General features: G+C 35.7%; 1 protein-coding gene across 2 annotated transcripts; it reads left to right on the plus strand.

Moving 5' to 3' along the window:
- Positions 1 to 7,028: 7,028 nt before the first annotated feature.
- Positions 7,029 to 10,962, plus strand: LOC106780244 (probable carboxylesterase 11). Of its 2 annotated transcripts, XM_022776932.1 has the most exons (3): positions 7,029 to 8,150; positions 9,777 to 10,242; positions 10,728 to 10,962. In XM_022776932.1, exons 1-3 carry the CDS (start codon positions 7,306 to 7,308, stop codon positions 10,758 to 10,760), a joined length of 1,344 nt encoding a protein of 447 aa, XP_022632653.1. In that variant the 5' UTR covers positions 7,029 to 7,305; the 3' UTR covers positions 10,761 to 10,962. The 2 variants fall into 2 exon arrangements, with proteins under 2 accessions (XP_022632653.1, XP_014523994.1); XM_014668508.2 differs by lacking the exon at positions 10,728 to 10,962 and having other exon boundaries at positions 7,030 to 8,150; positions 9,777 to 10,687.
- The last annotated feature ends 9,763 nt before the right edge of the window (positions 10,963 to 20,725 follow it).

The raw sequence follows: 20,725 nt of genomic DNA on the forward strand, positions 1-20,725 counted from the left end.
AAATAGTGACACTATTAATAAAATTAGATTAAAATATTATAAAGAAAACTACTAACATGATCATCAATTATCTTCTCTAGTATTGTATTAAGCTTCATATTATCCACTTTCAATTTTGAAAAACTTGAGAAAGGAAAATGAATTCATTTGCCATAGAAAATCATTGAATGAATATAAATATATAATCTAAAGTGTTCATTTAAATATGTTGTATGTCACTCCATAGGCAATCTTAAACATACCAATGCCTCTTGTAGGAGAAAATTATCCCTTATGGATAATTAGAATGAGAATTTTCTTATAATTTGTTGATAAAGGTATTTGGGATGTTGTTATTAATGGACTTTTGAGCATACAAAAATTGTTGATGGTAAAATTGTTTTGAAAAAATTTTCTGAATGAAACCAAGATGAAAGTAAAAGAGCTCATTATGATGTTAAGGCTAGAAATATCATTTCCTCTGCACTTACTATTGATGAGTTTTTCAGGGTGTCTAGATGTAAAAGTGCAAAAGAAATGTACGCTCTTGGAGTGACTCATGAAGGAACCGATGAAGTAAAGAGGGCTAGGAAGAATTCTCTCGTTCAGGAATATGAGATGTTTTAGATGAAGCCTGGAGAGAATACTTACGACGTCCAGAAGAGGTTCACACGCATCGTTAATCATCTCATTGCACTTGGAAAGTTATTTGAGAAGGAGGAGATTGACATCAAGATCCTAAAAAGTTTGAATAAAAGCCGACAACCTAAGGTGACTGGCATATCTTAATCAAGGGATATGACTTCCATGAACATGGATACACTGTTTGGCAAACTCAGGGAGCATGAGTTGGAGCTTGGAAGATTAAGAGAGGAAGAGGAAACTGAACAGAAGCTCTTCATAGCTCTTAAGACTTCCAGCAAGAAAGCCTTAAGAAACAATTATTCAGATGTTGATTCTGATGCAGAAGTACCAGAAAAGGAAGTGCTTAACATGATGGTAAAGAAATTTATTAAGTTTATGAAATCTAGAAACAATGCATCTGATTTTGCAGGTAATTTAAGAGGAGGCAAAAGAAAAGAAAAAACTGCTACTCCTACCTGTTATGAATGTAAAAAGGAAGGTCATATCAAGCTTGACTGTCCAACCATAAAGTTGAAGTAGAAATCTGAGGAAAGGTTCAATTAGGACAGAAAGAAAAGCAAGCAAAGAAAGGCCTATATTGCATGGGAAAATAGTGATTCTAAAGGTACACCTAATGATGAAGACAACCATAGTCTGGAGGAGGAGACAAATCTATGTCTCATGGCTGGATTTGTCAATTCTGAAAGCAGTAGTAAAATTTTGGTGATGAGCCTATAGAGGACAAATATTATCAACTACTGGATGCATTCCAGGAACTCCATGCAGAGGCAATGAAGCTTCAATATAAGGTTAATCGATTAAATTGTGAAAGAAAAGATTATGAATACAGAATTGATAATCTTGTTAAAGATAACAACAAATTGGAAAATAATCTTAATGATGCTTTATAATATGCTATGAATGCTAAATTTGAAAATAAAATTGTTGAAAAAGATTTCCCTGCTTATCTAGAAAATATTAAGTATCTAACAAGCACATTACAAAATTTACATTTGGTAGATCAAACCTAGAAGCTGTTCTAGATCTCAAAGAAGGGTATTAAATAAGCAAGGAATAGGCTACAATGCTAAAAGTAATAACTCAAAGAAATTTACTGATTTGAGTAAATGTTCTAATGTTACATGTTTCTATTGCAATTCAATTGGTCATACTGTTAGATCTTATTATTATAAGAAAATTGGTGTTCCAAAGGGAAAGTTTAAATGGATTCCCAAAGAAACAACTATTGTAACTAACACAAAAGGCCCCAAATTTATTTGGGTACCTGCTTCCAAACCATTTGATGATTTTGCACGAAAATAAATTGAGTTGGTGGTAAACAAGGACTCAAGGAAGGATTTGAAAGGAAAAATCATTAACTTCTTGAGTATTAAATGTGGTAACCATAGTTTAATTTAGCGATACATGCATGATTCTTTATCTGTAACATTTGTACAAATGTATGTGAATGATTTGTTCTTGTCTACATTAAAATTGGTTGAAATATTTTTCACAAATTTTAACCGATTATATTAGTAATATAATTGATTAAACTACTCTCAATATTTCTCTGTTTTCAAAAGTTTGAGACTAGTTGAAGTTTAATCGATTACATACTTAATGAAATCGATTAACATTCTTCTTTAATTAATGCATATGTATCAAAATTGAAAACTAATCGGTTGTGCAATTAGAGAAATCGATTGAAATGTTTTTGTTTGAAAATTTGAATGTTTGAGCTTCCCTCCAAACAGAATTTGAGAACCATGAACCCTAATCTGTGCAAATATGTACTTCATACTTTCTTTGCAATACTTTTACTCCCATTCTCTAAGTCTCTTAAAAGCTCTCCTCTCCAACACACTCTGCACCATGGCATCGTCTTCATCCTAGAGGAAAAGAACTAAGTTTATTAGATGAAAGAATTTATATCGTGGTCCAAACCTTGATGGATGGATCAGTGATGATGATGCTCAAACTAATTTCATCGACCATTGGAGATTGAGGAAGATCATTCCTCACAAGTATGCTAACCTCAACTTCTTCAGAAAAGAGAGTTTTATGTTCTAGAATTGGCTGCAAAGGCAAGGACTGAAGAACTTTGTTGAAATGGCTGACACTTAGTACCTTGAGTTTGTAAGGGTGTTTTATTCCAACCTAAAGATAAGTGATGGAACTCTGTGTTCCAAGGTGAAAGGTATTGACATCAAACTGACTGAAGAAGTATGGACCAACATTGGTGGGTTTCGGTTTGGTGGTGAAAAATGTCACATGGGAATCGAAGGTTTTCACAAATTTCGTGTTTATTAGGACTGTCTCAAAAATCCAAGTGAACCCAAAGATTATTCTCACTATAGGATCGAAGGAATGAAAAAGGATGATTGTCTATGTGCCTTCATAATCACTTGGATTCTTTTGCCAAGAGACAACAACCATGCTCAAGTAACTGAAGATCTTTGTCTGCTTCATGTCCTCAAAGAAAACATACAAACTGATTGGGCAAGGAAGACTCCAAGCAAAGTTTAACAAAAATGACTCTCGATCTCGCGAGTGACAGATGGCGTCGGTGGTCGCGTCTATGAAAGGAAGTGGCTCAACTCCTACTTACGATGATGGAAGAAAATGTAACGACGATGGGGAAGAAACTAAGCCTTGGGAGAAAACCTTTGAAAGAACGAAATTTCAATCTCCCATATTATTATCTACTGCTATCTTGAATTCCATGTCAGCAAAAATTAATTAAAAATTATAACTCAATCAGTCCTAGTTTGACATGTATTGAAGTTAAAAAATTGTAAAAAAAGAGAGAGTAAAAATATCATTATCCATTTCGAAAATGTTTCTTTAACACCCTTATTTGACACTGGCCAGGTGTCAAATTTCTATTGGCTGTTTTCTTTTAAATGGAAATGGGTTTTTAAAAAACTGACAAGGGTAGAATAGGAATTCTGAGGATATGAATTTTCATTTGGCGGTTTCGTTTGCTTCTCTTTCACTTTGGTTATGAAGCTTCTTGTCTCCCATCACTCTTTCCACCGGTAGCTTCATCTCTCCAATCCTTTGCTTTCTCCATTGCACCGTTCGTGTCATCTGAACCGAAAAAAAGCTATCTTTCGCAAGGTAAGCTCTATTTTGCGTATCCCCTATTTGGGTGGCTTGGGCATTGTGTGTGTGTTTCGTCATTTCGTCCCTTTTTCACATTGTGTGGGTTCTCTTTCTGTATCATTTCATCCCCTTCTCGCATTGTTCTCTTGGGCGTTATTTAGTCATTTTGTGTTTTGTGAACTCTAAGCAACCATTGATATTTAGGCTCTTTTGTGTTTTCATTTTTTGTGCAGTTGCAATGGCTTTCGGAATCCCAAAGGTAAGTTAAAGTTTTGGTCTTTTATTTAGTAGCATTTTTTTGGTTAGTAATAACAATTTTTTCGTTATCTTTTGTAGTAGAGGGTTCGTACTAGAAGCACGACTTGGTAACATTGAGAACCGAGAAGCACGAGTTGGAAACTTTGAGAATCGACTGCAGCAACCTCCCACCCCATTTTATCATTTCACTTCATAGTTTTAATTTGGTCTTTACATGTATTTGCTTTCATTTGGAACTTGTATGCATTACTGGAATATTGTACTGTTTTTAGTACTTCAATTGAGTATCGGAATTTCATAGTTTCGTTATAAATCTTGTTTGAATGTTTCGCGTATTATATTTCACATATATATATAACCAACTACAAATGAAGGAACTAATTGACGGTCAACGAACATTGATATTGAACTATGGTCCACTGTGGTCCCCCATGTTATAACTGGTGGCTCCTTCAGTTCAACAGGATGTCCAAATTCTTGTTCAGACTCGCGTAAACGATTACGAGCTGCTTGTAATCTATTACAAAGCACAATTTCACAGCATACACAGAACAACTTCACTTGACTCAAGGTTCTCAACATGGGTGGTCCCCCCTACATCATGGGGGACCCAGAACATTAGGTTCAAGCCTCTTCTCACTCTAGAACCAAAAAATACAATTTAAACCATTGGATTTGGTTAAAAACACACTGTGGTCCCCCATGTTATAACTAGTGGCTCCTTCAGTTCAACATGATGTCCAAATTCGTGTTTAGACTCGCGTAAACGATTACGAGCTGCTTGTAATCGATTACAGAGCACAATTTCACAACATACACAGAACAACTTCACTTGACTCAAGGTTCTCAACATGGGTGGTCCCCCCTACATCATGGGGGACAAAAAACATTAGGTTCAAGCCTCTCCTCACTCCAGAACCAAAAAATACAATTTAAATCATTGGATTTGGTTAAAAACACACTGTGGTCCCCTATGTTATAACTGGTGGCTCCTTCAGTTCAACAGAATGTCCAAATTCGTGTTCAGACTCGCGTAAACGATTACGAGCTACTTGTAATCGATTACAAAGCACAATTTCACAACATACACAGAACAACTTCACTTGACTCAAGGTTCTCAACATGGGTGGTCCCTCCTACATCATGGGGGACCCTGAACATTAGGTTCAAGCCTCTCCTCATTCCAGAACCAAAAAATACAATTTAAACCATTGGATTTGGTTAAAAACACACTGTGGTCCCCCATGTTATAACTGGTGGCTCCTTTAGTTCAACAGGATGTCCAAATTTGTGTTCAGACTCGCGTAAACGATTACGAGCTGCTTGTAATCGATTACAAAGCACAATTTCACCGCATACACAGAACAACTTCACTTGACTCAAGGTTCTCAACATGGGTGGTTCCCCCCTACATCATGGGGGACCCAGAACATTAGGTTCAAGCCTCTCCTCACTCCAAAACCAAAACATACAATTTAAACCATTGGATTTGGTTAAAAACACACTGTGGTCCCCCATGTTATAACTGGTGGCTCCTTCAGTTCAACAGGATGTCCAAATTCGTGTTCAGACTCGCGTAAACGATTACGAGCTGCTTGTAATCGATTACAAAGCAGAATTTCACAACAGAGGTACCAGAACTGAAGCTGTTGTCCCCTGTGTTTTGAATAGGAGGCTCCTTCTGTTAAACAGGTTGTCCATAACCTCAGTAAGAGTCGCGTAATCGTTTACAGGGCCATTGTAAACGATTACATTACACAATTTACCACCATTATCTTCACCAATTCAACTATATTCATCAAATCACAACCACTAATTCATTTTTTTTTCAGAAACATTATCACTTGGAAATCAAATTATAAAGCACTTCAATAAAAGACACATTAAATTTGCAATAATGAATTACATAAATGTATTGAACCAAACATGGATGTTCTATATATTGAACCAAATAGGTTTAATTACAGCATCTTTTTCTTGTCCTAAGACTCAAGTCTAATACAATAATTACTCATTTTTCTTTCTAACTACTACATTTGCGGTGTATGGTGTCAAAAGTGCTTGGCTCTTAAAACGCCTTCTTGAACCAATCCTTACATACGTCTTCAACTATGATTGACTGTTGGACATTCCACCTGGTGCATTTGGCGACATTGCACCTTCTTCATTGTTGCACATTCCACCCGCTTCCTCGTTCGACATTCCACCAGGTGAAACAAATGCATTGTTACCGTTCGTTGAGAGTGCAAACATACATAGTTGAAAATGAATGACGAACGGTCAACTACCCAAAGAAAATAACTCAAATGAAAACACCAAAACAAATAACAATAACCTATAACGTGTGGAAGAAACGACAAGAACCCCAATACCCAAACCTAAAACCCAATACCCAAGCCTACAACGGGAGAAGGCATTTACCTTAGTCCAAAGAAGGTCCATTCCGGAACTTCCCATTTCAGCAAAACTGAGACAACGGGAGATGCAATAAGAAGGCACCGGAGAGCACGAAAACACTGGTAAGATTGGAACCAAAATGTGAGAGAGAACGAAGGGAGAGGAGGAAATGTGAGAGAGAACAAAATCTGTCACATAAAACTAATAAAACTGGCCAAGAGTAGAATTGGAACCAAAATTGTCTAAAACCCTTTTCATTTTGCAGACCAAAATTTAAAAAAAAGAAACAATAAAAACTAATCAATTGGACGTTGACACCTGAAAGTATCAAATGTGTGTTAAAAATTGGGTGTCAAAATAACAGAACCTTATCCATTTGTTATTTATATGTTTGTAAACGTCCTTGATAGTGAAATTATTATTTAAATAATTACTAGAATTTATGTGAATTTGTTTTTAAACATTGAGTTATATGATATTATTTAAAGTTACAATGTGTATGTGAAATAAATTTGATGGGTTTGAAAAGTTAGATGAATCTAGAAACATAATAATAATGAAAGTTGGATGATGATAAAGAATAAGCTTCAAAGTAGTAATGTTGAATAAAAAATAGTAAAAAGAGAAAAAGTCCAAAAAATCCCAACACTAGAAAGAAAAGTCACGGAAAACAGAAGCAGTAGAGCTGCATGTATGTATGTATGTATCCTTTGCAATCACGAAGGGACCCTTCCCTCTCTCTCTTCTCAACCCGCCATCGAACTCAACCACCGTCACAGAATCGTCAATTTTCTTCCCCCTTAAACCATAACGCATCAAAATATCGATCAAATTCTGCATTTCAAGGTTAAGCAAAACGTAGGAATAGTTTTGGAAGAATTAGAAAGAAATTGAGAAAGGAAGAGAGAGTGTTACAGTGGAGGAAGTAGTGGTGAGAAAGAAATGCCAAGTGTGGCGGTCAAGCTCTACAGCGTGTTCTTCAAGTTCCTCTTGAAGCACCGTTTGCAGAACCGGATCCAAACCTCTTCCCAACACTCCGACTCGTTCGGTATTACCACCCGACCCGAAGAAGTTGTAGCCGCCGCTAATCCCTCCTTCGCCGACGGCGTCGCCACAAAAGACATCCACATCGACCCCTTAGCCTCTCTCTCCATCCGAATCTTTCTCCCCGAATCGGCCCTCAACGCTCCCGAGTCTCGTTCCAAACCTAGGACTCGCTCCATTCCCGAGCCTCAGCCTCGATCCGCGCACCTCGATTCAATCACACGGAGGAAAAGCTACGGTCCGCCTCTCCTGGAGGAGCGCCGGAGCAACAGCTTCGGAGGGGGCTCCGGCGTCGAGTGTTTGAACCTGATGACGGAAGGAGCGTACCTGGGCTACTCGCCGCCGTCGGTGGCGCAGGGGGAGCGGCGGAGGCTACCTGTGGTCCTCCAGTTCCACGGAGGGGGGTGGGTTAGCGGAGGTAGCGATTCGGTGGCGAACGATATTTTCTGCCGGCGGATTGCTGAGTTATGTGATGTGATAGTGATTGCAGTGGGGTACCGTCTGGCGCCGGAAAACCGGTACCCGGCGGCGTTTGAGGACGGCGTGAAGGTGCTAAATTGGCTGGCGAAGCAGGCAAATTTGGCCGAATGTAGCAGGTCGATGAGTGGTGGGAGGAGTGGTGGGCATGGTGGTGGTAGTGGTGGTGGGGAGTTCAAGAAATCGGATGCTCATAAGCATATTGTTGGTTCCTTTGGGGCTTCTGTGGTTGAGCCTTGGCTGGCTGCTCATGGTGATCCTTCAAGGTTGTTACTATTTCATGATAATTGTGTTTTATTTATTTGTTACTGTTATGTAGAGTTCATGGTTATCTGATTAATGATTTATGAATTCAGGTTGGAATTTTATCTTTAATGGTCGTTTTTCTTGACTTGTTATTGAACTTCATTTTTTTGTGTTGTTGTTTAGTGTGTGTGTCTGTAAACATTTTCCATTGCTTCTTTGATATTGAGATAGTGATTAGCCAAAGAATGAAGGTCAAGGATCCTTCCTGAATTGGGGAGGGAGAGTTTGTAAATGAAAGTAGGTTGGGACTAGTTTAAGCTGAACACCACAGTTTATGTTAATTACTCAGAGGCAGTGGATTTGATTCATCTGAATTTGAATTGTATATGGTCGGTTAAATCTAGGACTCAAGATGAGAGCTTTCTTGTGACAATGTTTGATATATTTGACAAGGTCACATTTTATGGACGTTTTAGATTTAGGACAAATATTTGTTAACTTTTTTGACTGATTCAATAATTCCCGAATTTCTATCTTAAATGAGGTCTATGTCTAACCTTAGTTGTTCGTAAATCACATTTTGGTGCACATTCTGGTTACAATCATATAGATCTGGTTGGCTGAAACATACTACTGGGAATGGATTTCTCTAATATTGTTTATATGTTTATATTAGCATTATATGTCCATAGGTCACTTATAATAAGTACTATGAAAAGTACAAACACATTGAAAGAGAGGTGATAAAGTGATGACTGATGATGAGATGCCAAGTATTCATATTCTGGAGAGATTGCTTGTTGACCGAAACAAGTCATTCTTCATAACTGTTGAAGGAATTAAAGGGAGACATGTAGTGCTTAAGCAACACTTTTGTGGATGTCTTTATCCTCAAATTTCTTTTGTTCTTTCTTGTTGTCTGATGGTTTGTTATTCTCAGTATTGAATTTCTGTTTTCCTTCAATGATGGAAGACTCGTGCACTAAGAGACTCTTCTAAACTAATCTTTCAGTTGTTGGCCACCCCATCTCAACTATATCTTCTACACTAAATGATTATGTATCTTCCTTTGACAAAACCCAATATTAAATTGATGAAGCTTGGTTATAGAATCATTGACAATATTTATAATTAAATATCTTAATTTTTTTTCTCCAAAATAGTTCTTTTCAAATAAAAATCACTAATAATGGGAAGGCATTGACTATGTATGATGATATGGTGAATTGAGAAGATGATTGTTTGACTAAGTCTCTAGCTATTAACTCCTCTAGCATGTCGAACATACTGGGATACGTTGCCTTTTCAAAAGGGGAGATTTCTAATATTCTCTTTATGTAGAGGTAGCTTTATAATCATTCATATATAATTTGGTAATATTTTAGTTTTATTGTATGGTTATATGGTTCCATTACCACTTGTTACATTCTGAGTGGAATGGTGTGATTCTGAGAGTAACTAAAAATCTTCTCTACCACTTGTATGTGTGCATTGGGAGTTAACAATTTCCTAAATACTCTTTTGTATTGTTGGTCACACTAATTTCTTTCCGATATGCTTCCTTTGGATCTAGCTGTCAGATAGTCCTCATAGTATTTTCCTTCTTTAGGGCTTAACATTTTATTTTTCTTTTAATGTTGAAACAGATGTGTTCTTCTTGGAGCAAGTTGTGGTGCCAATATTGCAGACTATGTAGCTCGTAAAGCTGTGGAAGGAGGCAAACTTCTGGACCCTGTCAAGGTGGTAGCACAGGTTCTAATGTATCCATTTTTCATAGGAAGTGTTCCCACACGGTCTGAAATAAAGTTGGCAAACTCTTACTTTTATGACAAGGCCATGTGTATGCTTGCATGGAAACTTTTCCTACCTGAGGGGGAATTTAGTTTGGACCATCCATCTGCTAATCCCCTTGTCCCGGGTCGGGGTCCTCCTTTAAAGTTGATGCCTCCGACATTGACAGTTGTGGCCGAACATGACTGGATGAGGGATCGTGCCATTGCATACTCAGAGGAGCTCCGAAAGGTGAACGTGGATGCACCTGTTCTTGAGTATAAGGATGCGGTACATGAATTTGCAACACTTGATGTCCTTCTCAAAAGCCCTCAGGCCCAGGTTTGTGCTGAAGACATAGCCATATGGATGAAGAAACATATTTCTCTTCGGGGTCATGAATTCTCATATTGAGTAGGATATAGCGGATTCAGATGATGATTAAGCTGGAAGATATTTACCCCACATGGGATCTGAGATATATTATTTGATTGGTTTTGATTCTTGATAAGCTATTTGATGCTAATTGGTTCCATGTTCACCTGGCCAGTTTATTATTTTTTGGTTTGTAAAATAGAGTTGGCTGAGTAGGATTAGTTGAGCCACCAAGATGTATTGACTCGTACATACTGCACTTGACCAATCTTGTGCCATTTTTTCTGTGTATTATGATGTCTTTTTTCTCTCTAAAAATATTATGGAACCATATTAAGGGTGAGTATATGGTATCCAATCCATCACCCAATCTAAGATCCTCCAAATGGTGTAAGGTACGTTCACTACAAAATTGAATTTTGATGTCTATTATTTTTTACTTTTGATGTCAGTCCAAATTCCGACGTCTTAGTTGTGGACATTGAAGGACATCGACACTGGGTGAAACCGATGTACATTGACGGTGAACAGAAAAGAAACCGACGTTCAAAGATACTGAGCTATAGGATCTCCACCATTGAACATGAACTTTTGCAAATGCTTTATGCTTTGGCGTTGAGCAAAAGTGGACACCACTGAGTGCTATCTTTATACTGAAAATGGGAAACAATTGACGTCAGTTGTGGTATTAACCAATGTTAATTGATGTTAAGCATTTTTTAAAAATTAATTTATTTGTTTTTACAAATGTTCCAAACCTAAAAAATAGAAAACATTTATCACTTGAATGTTTGCTAATTCAAATTTAAAAGTATAAAGTAATCAAAACTAAGAGTAAAACTAAAGTTATCAAAAGTATTAAAACTAGACTGATGATTTTTTTTGAAGAATAATATAATTGTTGTTATTGTGGGTTTTAGGTTTTAATTTCATCGTTTTAAAAGATATGTTATTCACTTTTGTCATATCTTTTTTATTGTCATTGTGTCATTTGTGATGGATTCGTGGTGCAAAAACAACAAAATTTTATTATATTTGTATATTAATCTTTAAAGTTTAATGTATTTGTAATATGTAAAAGGTATATATTAATACCTTATTCCTGACTATACCGTCAGAGTAAGTCAGAGAACTGGAAAGCAAACAACCTAAAAATGCCTTGCAGGGGAAATCTCCGTCGTTCGAAGACCAATAAGCGGCTCGAAAATCCATCGAAAAATTAGTACCCCTAGGATAAGCTGAGCAATTAGGAGTTCCAACGCACCATTGAAGCGTTCATTGCGAAGCAATTGAGGTTTCTTAGGGAAGAGTCTTCTGCCATTATTGTTGAGAATCTGTCATAGATTTTCAAACCTAGAAAAGAAAGTTTGAATAATGAAAGTCTGTTTAAAAAAGAAAATAGATAATATATGACAGTGGCTTTACCGGTTTCCCTTTTGATTCAGTGTAGATAATTTTCACTCAACCACGTAACATTGTCTGAAAGTGTGTGTTTTAAAATGAATAAGCAATGACTAATCTTGTTAGTAATGATTTCGTTTGAGGCGAAATCAAGGTAAGGTTGTCATGGATGATGATGTCGGCGGCGCCTTCCTGGCCATAGTGCTAGAGGGTATGGAGGGCAAGGGAGCAGAGACGGGAGGCTTATGGGTCATTGTAGATGACGAAGTTAGGTTCAACTTGAAAAATGAAATAATCAATGTGGCACAAAAGGTGACATCAGACGTGGGCTCGCCGATTGCCACGTCAAAGAAAACTTAACGCATCCAATTTTAGGGACTAAATATAAGAGTTTCAAAACTAAGAGCATTAAACTGAACAAAACTTTCAAGCAAGGACTAAACCCAAAATCGCTTGATAGTTAAGGGACTAAAACCACATTTAACCCTTAATATAATTTGTAGGTATGTATCTTGTTATGTGTTTGATTATGGTTGATATAATTAATATGTATGTTTGTATGACTTATGATATAATATGGGTAATTTTCACTCAACTGCATAACATTGTCTAAAAGTGTGTGTTTTAGAGTGAATAAGCAATGACTAATCTTGTTAGCAATGATTTTGTTTGAGGCGAAATCAAGGTAAGGTTTTCATGGAAGACGATGTTGGCGCCTTCCTAGCCACGGTGCTAGAGGGCGTGGAGGGTGAGGGAGCAAAGACGGGAGGTTTATGGATCACCGTAGATGACGAAGTAAGGTTCAACTTGAAAAATGAAACAATCAAGTGGCATGGAAGGTGACATCAGACGTGGGCTCGTCGTTTGCTACGTCAAAGAAAACTTAACGCTATCCAATTTTAGGGACTAAATATAAGTGTTTCAAAACTAAGAGCACTAAAATGAACAAAACTTTTAAACAGAGACTAAACCCAAAATTGCTTGATAGTTAAGGGACTAAAAATTAGTAGGTATGTATCTTGTTATGTGTTTGTTTATGGTTGATATAATTAATATATATGTTTATATGACTTGTTTCTATTAGCTCACCCTTGCATGTTGTGGTTGTGGTTTCCACCTATGATGATCATTTTTAGGGGAGCATATGACTATGCAATTAGTGCGGATGCTATAGAGTGCGACGAGTGGATTGAGAGAATTGGGGAATTTATGGTTTTATGAATAAACCATTTTATATGGAGTTTTGTTTTATAATTAAATTGGAATTTTGGTTTATTTTTCTTGAATTTTAAAGAGTTATTGATTTTGGATTCCGAATGGTATTATGATTTTAAAAAATTTAAATTTTCAATCGTAATCGTGGCATCCCAAAATTGGGGTGATGCAATAGCTGTTAAATGCATTAGACACCATCTTTAAATATGACTAAACAATATAGAATGTCTGATATCACAAGGCATCTAATATATACATAAAAAGCGGTAAATGTTGTAAAGTTCCTAACAGAGCATCTAATTTCCTTAGCATCTGAATACAAGTTGTGCTAAAACTAAACATCTTTACTCAAACTTGCTAGCATCAAATGGCTAAGTCCTCTAGTAGTTTGAGTGCATGTACATTCAAGTACTATTTGTCTATTATGTTGTTCTCTTTTTTTCTATGAAAATTACCAACTTTATTCAAAAGTCTCCTCAGAATCAAAAGAATGTTTAGAGACATAAGGATATTCAAAGAATGTTTCATACATTCCTTTTGTCTATCTCATCCATACACAACATAGTTGTTGTGCAAGGAAGCAACATATCTTCCAACTCTATCATAAAGGTTACATACCTAGATGAAAGTCAAAGCTTTGAGTAACGAATATTTTTCAAAGATGCCTATATAAAGAGAAATGTTGAAGTGAAGAAACGAAAAATTTTATATGAAGATCATTATACAGTCATTATCTTTCTCTAAGCTAATTACATTGTAACTCATCTATGAAAAGATATTTTACAAGTCTTTAGAAGTTCACTGTATTATTCACATATCCTATTTATGAGAGTTGTCTTTTGTCTTGTAAGAAACTAAAATCACTTGTTGTGTTATACTCGTAAGTGAATTCAAACACTTGTATTGTCTAGTATGGAAACCAATAGTGGTTAAACTTAATTTAGTTAGTTTGACTAGGGTTGAAACCATAAGTGGGTCATAATACTTGTATACCACGAGTGGTGTTTACTCATTATAATTTGTAAGAGATTAATGGAACCTCTTAACAAGTTGTCAAGGGAGAACTCGACATAACTCAAATTGAGTGAACCAGTATAAAACTAAAGTGTGATTTATAGCTTTTGTCTTCAAACAAGGTACTCCATTCAAAAGGCCTCATCATCTAAGTGGTTACACTACTATGTAGACTGTCTGGACACCTCCAAGTAACTTAATCACTATTTTCGAAAAAGCTTTCTAAACACTACTCAAACCCCTTCTTTCTAGTGTTTTCCTATATTTCAATTGTATCAAAGCTAACCTCAGTGGTTAGTATTTAACAGATCGTAGTGAAAAGATCATGTTTGCACGATGAATAACAAAGGGTACATTGTTAACCGCCTTCCTCTATTTAAGGGAGAAAAGTTCAATTTTTGGAAACAAAGAATGATTGCCTTCTTTGAGTTGTACCACAATGATTTGTGGGATGTTGTGGAAAATGAAAACTATATGCCTTTAAACGAGAAGGGTGAGCCACTAGAAAGAAACAAATGGTCTAATGACAAAAAAACAAAGCTATCTTCTAAACTCCAAAGTTAGAAACTCTCTAATGTGTGCTCTTTCTGAAGAGGAGTACAAAAATGTTCACGCCTTCAAAACTGCAAAGAAGATGTGGGATACTTTGGTCATCACCTATGAAGGATCGAGTGAAGTAAAAATAAATAAGCTCAGCCTGTTAAAAAGATATTATCGGCTTTTCTCGATGCTAGACAATGAGAGTATACAAGTAATTTTTAGTAAATTTCAAATGATCTTAAATGATCTAAGATCGCTAAGTAAGATTTATGATAACTTTGACAATACTGAAAAAATTCTTCATAGCCTTCCCAAGTAATGGAGACCACAAGTTACAACTCTAAGAACTTCAAAAAATATTAATGGGATGAGCTTAGAGGAACTTGTTAAAGCTTCAACAAGACGGTATGCTAAAGAAAGAAAAAAGCAAAGCTCTCAAATCTAAGAAGCCTACTAGAAGGACACCAATAAAACCTTTCAAGAGTGAAGAACTCATAGAATAGTCTAACAAGGAAGAAGACTCTAATAACGAAGAAGAGGATGATGACAACACAATTTCTATATAAATCTAGTTTTTCATGATGACAACACATTGCTTAATAACAAGTACATGTTGTTGCTGCATTACATGTTCATATGCTGATTAAACTGTGATATATGTTGAACATGTGTATGTGTATGTATTGTGTTACATGTTCTTGTATTGATTGATTAATATAATTCTGGAACATGTGTATATGCTTTAATATGCTGTGTGCTTTGCATCATTTCATATGTTTAATTGCACATATTTTAAAGCAAGAAATGTCAAGCACTTTTACGAACTTATTCTTGTGCTACAAAGTTCTAGTAAAGTCGACTACATTACTAATAGATTCGACTATGCTAAAACCCTTGTACAAATTTTGATAATCAGTGCTATGTGCATTTTTGAGAAGAAAAGAATTTCAAAGTGTTTAACATTGTGACAATCGACATTGGATTTTACATATTCGACTGTATCTGTTGTTTGTTTTGGAATTTTGTTATGCTCTTGCACTCTAACAGCTATATTTTTAAAAGTTAGTTGAGCATTGATGACTTGGTCAATTGTATTAAATGAGTTCTGTTATTTGTTGACCATAGGCTACTATGTTGACTAAACTGTTATAACTTTATAATACATTCGACTGAATTAGTAGCACATTCGACTGAGAATCTGACTCTCTAACAAAAATCTATAAATAGACAGAACACTAGTTTGTTCACAAGACTTTTGATGATCTGACAATTTCATTTCTGTTTCAGATTTCTCGTTACTCCAAGAATTCTCCAAGAAGACGGTGGTGATCTTTCTTGAAAGAAATTCAAAGAGGAGAATCAATTGCGTGTATAGTGATTGATCAACATCTGTAGAAGAAGGTGCTTCTAGTATTGATCGTGTAGGCTTGGCATCTTGTGAAGACTGTTGGAATTTATCTGAGAGGCTTGACATCCTGTGAAGACTGTTGGAATTGGACCTGTTGTGATACAAGGGGATAGTTCACTTTGAGGATTGTTCAAAGTGGTGTTGCAGATTGCAGAAGAGGGGATTCTTGCTGCAAGTTTGATTGTGTTGTGAAGCTATATTTTGGTTTTGGGTTAGAGAAGAGATTTATATTTTTGGCGTGGAGGTCTTCTATAAATTCCTTATTGTAAAAACTGCAACCATTATAGTGCATTTGCTTCCTAGGTTGGAAGAACAGTAGATGTAGGCATTGTTGGTCGAACCAGTATAAAAATATGTGTTTGCATTTCTCTATCCTTTATCTTTTACATTCTAGTCGACTTTATTCTTTATGCATTCAACTACGTAATTTCCGCTACATACATATTCGGATTACTTGCAATTCAAGAAATTTCAAAAAGCTTTATACTTTGATTGCAAGATTGCAAAAAGAAAGTGTTTTTGAAACAACACCAATTCACCCCCCCCCCCTCTTGGTGAAATAAAGAAGCCAACCTGTTTTCCAACAATTGGTATCAAAGTTGGTTTTCATAAGATATTTGAAAAACTAGTCAACTCTGTTTTTCTTGATTCGACTATACACCCGGGGATGGCTTCCTATTTTCAAACTTTTGGTGAAGGTGCTTCAACAAACAGACCACCTCTGTTTGCTGGCGAAAACTATCCATTGTGAAAAATTAGAATGAAAATCTTTCTTGAATCGCAAGATAGAGGAATCTTGGATGCTACTTTAAATGGACCTTTTGTGCCTACAAAAACTGTTGATGAGAAAATTGTTTTGAAACCTTTTACTGAGTGGACTGCTGATGAAAATAGAAGAGCTCAATATGATATTAAAGCTAGGAATATTATTGCCTCTGCATTAACTATTGATGAATTTTTCAGGATATCTCAATGCAATTCTACAAAGGAAATGTGGGATGTCTTGGAGGTCACTCATGAAGGCACGAATGAAGTAAAGAGAGCAAGAAAGAATTCACTGATACAAGAGTATGAATTTTTCAGAATGAAAGCTGGTGAAAACGTCTATGATGTACAAAAATGATTCACTCACATTGTTAACCATCTAATGGCTCTCGGAAAAGTCTTTGATAATGAAGAGATCAATATCAAGATTTTGAAAAGCCTGAACAGAAATTGGCAACCAAAAGTCACTACAATCTCTGAATCCAGAGATCTCACAACGATGAACATGACTACCTTGTTCGGCAAGCTACGTGAACACGAATTGGAACTCGGTAGATTGAAGGATGAAGAAGAGATTGAAGAAAAGAAGTCCATTGTTCTGAAAGCTATAAGCAAGAACAACTCTAAAACAAACATAGACGAAAGAGAATTGATGACCTTGATGGTAAGAAAATTTAGCTGACTTATTCAAAATGATAGTCAATTGTCTAACCATGCAGGTCAAGGTAAAAAGAATAGCTTCAGCAAGAACACTATCCAGTGCTACAAATGTGGACAGAAAGGTCACATAAAGCCTGACTGTCCCGAATTACAACCGCAGCAGAAAGGAAAGAAAAGATTCCCTCAAGGCATAAATCAGAAAAGAAAAGGAGCATAAATTGCTTTGGAGAACACGGATTCTGAAAGCTCAAGTGATGAAGATGTTGATCAAGACGAGGAATCAAACTTATGTTATATGACTGGAGTTGCTTGGGACAATTATGACAGTGATGCAGACATCTCAAATGAACCAGTGGAAATCAAATATGATCTACTGCTAGATGCATTCAGAGAATTGCATGCTGAAGCAATGCGACTGCAATACAAGGTTAATCGACTAAACTCTAAAAGAAGAGATTTTGAATATAGGATTAATAACCTTGTTGCTAATAATGAAATATTAGAAAAAGAGTTAAATGAAGCTTTGTTATCTTCTAAAAATGTCAAGATTGAAATTGTTACAATAGATAAAATTTGTGAAAATTGTCCTACTTATGTTGAAAAGATAGATTACTTAACTAGCACGCTAGCTATGTTTACTCAAGGAAGAGACAATTTAAATGTTGTACTAAATTCATCTGGCAGAGCTATTTTCAAGCAAGGAATAGGCTACAAAGCTCAACCTAGCAGAACCAACACTAAGAGATTTACTGATTTAAGTAAACCTGCTAAAATGCATGTTTCTCTTGTAATTGTGTTGGTCATACTGTTAGAAATTGTTATTATAGAAAATTTGTTGTTCCTCAAAAATTATTTGTTTGGAAACCAAAGGAATTGGTAACAAGGACTGACAATCAAGGACCCAAAGTTAAATGGGTACCAGGAACCAAATCTTAATTTGTTGTTGCAGGAAATAAAAAGCTGATGCAGTGTGATCTCAAGGATGAATCAATCTGGATTAAATAAAAAATCTTGTGTATCTACAACTGGTAACTTTGTACCAATTTACTGCATTATTGCTTAAACTGCATTGGTTGTCTGATTGATTGAATAATGCGTGTTGAACTCTGCTTTTTACTTGATTTAGTCGACTACCAAATTAATACATTCGACTGACTATAGGTTTGTCAACTGTGTTTGAATTTTAAAATTTGGTTTTGGTGCAAAAATCAATTAAAATGTTTTCACTCCAAATTGATTACCCGGGATAAACATATTGAAACCTTAATAATCATAAGTCACTACATTCATCCTCATTGACCTGATACTCCACTATCCTCATTCCTTCTAAGAGAATCTTCACTCATCTTCAAATTGCAATAGCTTCAAGTTCTACGCCGAGAAGAAGGATTAAAACCATCGCCAATAAATACTAGAAGAGTATATGATTTAAACGGTTGGATAAGCGATGATGATGCGCAATCCAAATATCTAGATTGCTGGAAAAGAAGAACTTTGGTAACGCACAAATTCCTAAAGTTGAATTTTTTCAGAAACGAAGGGTTTCTGTTCCAAAGGTGGATTAAGCATCAGAGCTTAAAACAATTTGTTGAAATGACGAGCCCCTGGTATCCCAATTTAGTAAAGTTCTTCTATTGTAATCTAAAAATTGTAGATGACGTCCTCTGTTCTCGTGTTAAGGGAGTAGACATCAAACTGACCAATGATGTTTGGAGTACTGTTGGAGGATTAAGAAGTGGTGTTGAAAAATGCCATCTAGGAATAGAAGGGTTCAACAAGTTCATTGAGTATAAAAAATGTCTGAGAAATGCAAATGACTATAGGGATAATTGAAACTACAAAACTGGTGGTATGAAGAAAGATGAAAGAAGGGCTATCTATGTTATTGCCTATATGCTTATGGCTAGAGGAGGAAACTATGCACAAGCCACCACCAAAGACTTAATGCTGCTAAAAGCCTTGAAAGAAAATATTCAGGTAGATTGGTCAGCGGCCATCTCTGGCAACATGCTGAAGGTAACCAAATCAGAATCTGGAAAATTACCTTACTATGTTTTTATTTCAAAAGTATTGATTTACTGCGGTGTGGAGTGCATTAGGGAGTCAAGTGAGCAGTATCAGCGTACATGTCGCATTGACGAAATTGTTCTTCACCTAATGCATATGGTGAAAACATCAGATGGTTGGAAATACAAAGATGAACTTGCCAGGGAAAACCACACTCCATCATCTTCTCAAATAAATCAGTACAAAGGAAGAAATGAATTTGAAAGGATTGTTCTGTACGAATTATCTGAAATAAAAAGAAGGCTTGATGAACAGAAAAACAACAGTCAAGCGAATGAAAACTCTGAGGATGCAAGCTCCTCTCAAAAATCCTCTCAAAGAAGTAATGACGATAGTGAAGAGACAAGATCAGAGGACAATGCATGTGACATGATTCTCAAGACCTTCGTTAATAAAAAGAGGAAAAAGAAGAACTAAATAAGCTTTTAGACTAGATATGTCATCTTCTTTTGTTTTTCCTTGTGTGGTCCTATCAATGTAATCATCCTTTTCAAGGAAATGAAATTAGTACTTTTGAATCAACACAGTTGCTTTAAATTTGTTGAATAAAGCTTACACTGCTTGATTGATTTGACTGCATCATGTTTGAAGTCAATTATGCTTATCTGAATACACCTTAACACATTGACTTCTACTATGGATAACTATTTTTTTCTTGCATAACTAAAATGTTTGATCTGGAAAGGATCTTTGAAAGTTTTTGCAGGAATAACATTACTTTGGAACTATCAAATGGAACACAACAACTTTGGAAAGCAATATATTCGACTGACGAATTACAACAATCGACTAATCAATAACAGGGTTAACAATTCCAATTCTGGAATTTGGTTTTTTCTTTTCGTGATTGCTTATTTTGATATATCTGTTATTATCTCTGCTATAAATAATCTGTTAATCATCTTATCTGAGATAATATTGCGAGATTGTTGATAATTGTATCATTGCATATCTGAATTGAGTGATATACTATCCATGATACAATTATGTGATTGAACTGATTGTTTTTATCTGAGATATGTTGCATTGTGCATCTGATTTGATTTGATTACTTATGCATAATGGTAGGGGGAGTATCACTCTTTACACATTTTCTTTCACATGCCTATATTTTAGAGGGAGTAATTTTTTCATGTGACTGAATGTGATTTGGAGATCATCATTGCACGTTGAAAACTTGCATATTCTGTTTGATGTATCTCTGATATTTTTTCAGCAAAGTATCATAAGCAAACCTTTTTTGCTAATGCACAAAGGGGGAGAAAATTTTTTATCTTACTATGCAATATGAAAGGGGGAGATTACTGATTATTTCTCATTCTGTGTGATATATTTTGCTGATTGATTGTTTTACTTGCAGAGTACATATCTGTTTTAACT

This window comes from Vigna radiata, unplaced genomic scaffold (assembly GCF_000741045.1).
Source record: "Vigna radiata var. radiata cultivar VC1973A unplaced genomic scaffold, Vradiata_ver6 scaffold_171, whole genome shotgun sequence".
Lineage (NCBI taxonomy): Eukaryota > Viridiplantae > Streptophyta > Magnoliopsida > Fabales > Fabaceae > Vigna > Vigna radiata.

Excerpts from the sequence above, each read along its gene's own strand:
- LOC106780244 (XM_014668508.2), top strand. The coding sequence starts at position 7,306 with ATGCCAAGTGTGGCGGTCAAGCTCTACAGCGTGTTCTTCAAGTTCCTC. Across the intron at positions 8,151-9,776 it reads GCTCATGGTGATCCTTCAAG|ATGTGTTCTTCTTGGAGCAA; the intron begins GTTGTTACTATT and ends ATGTTGAAACAG.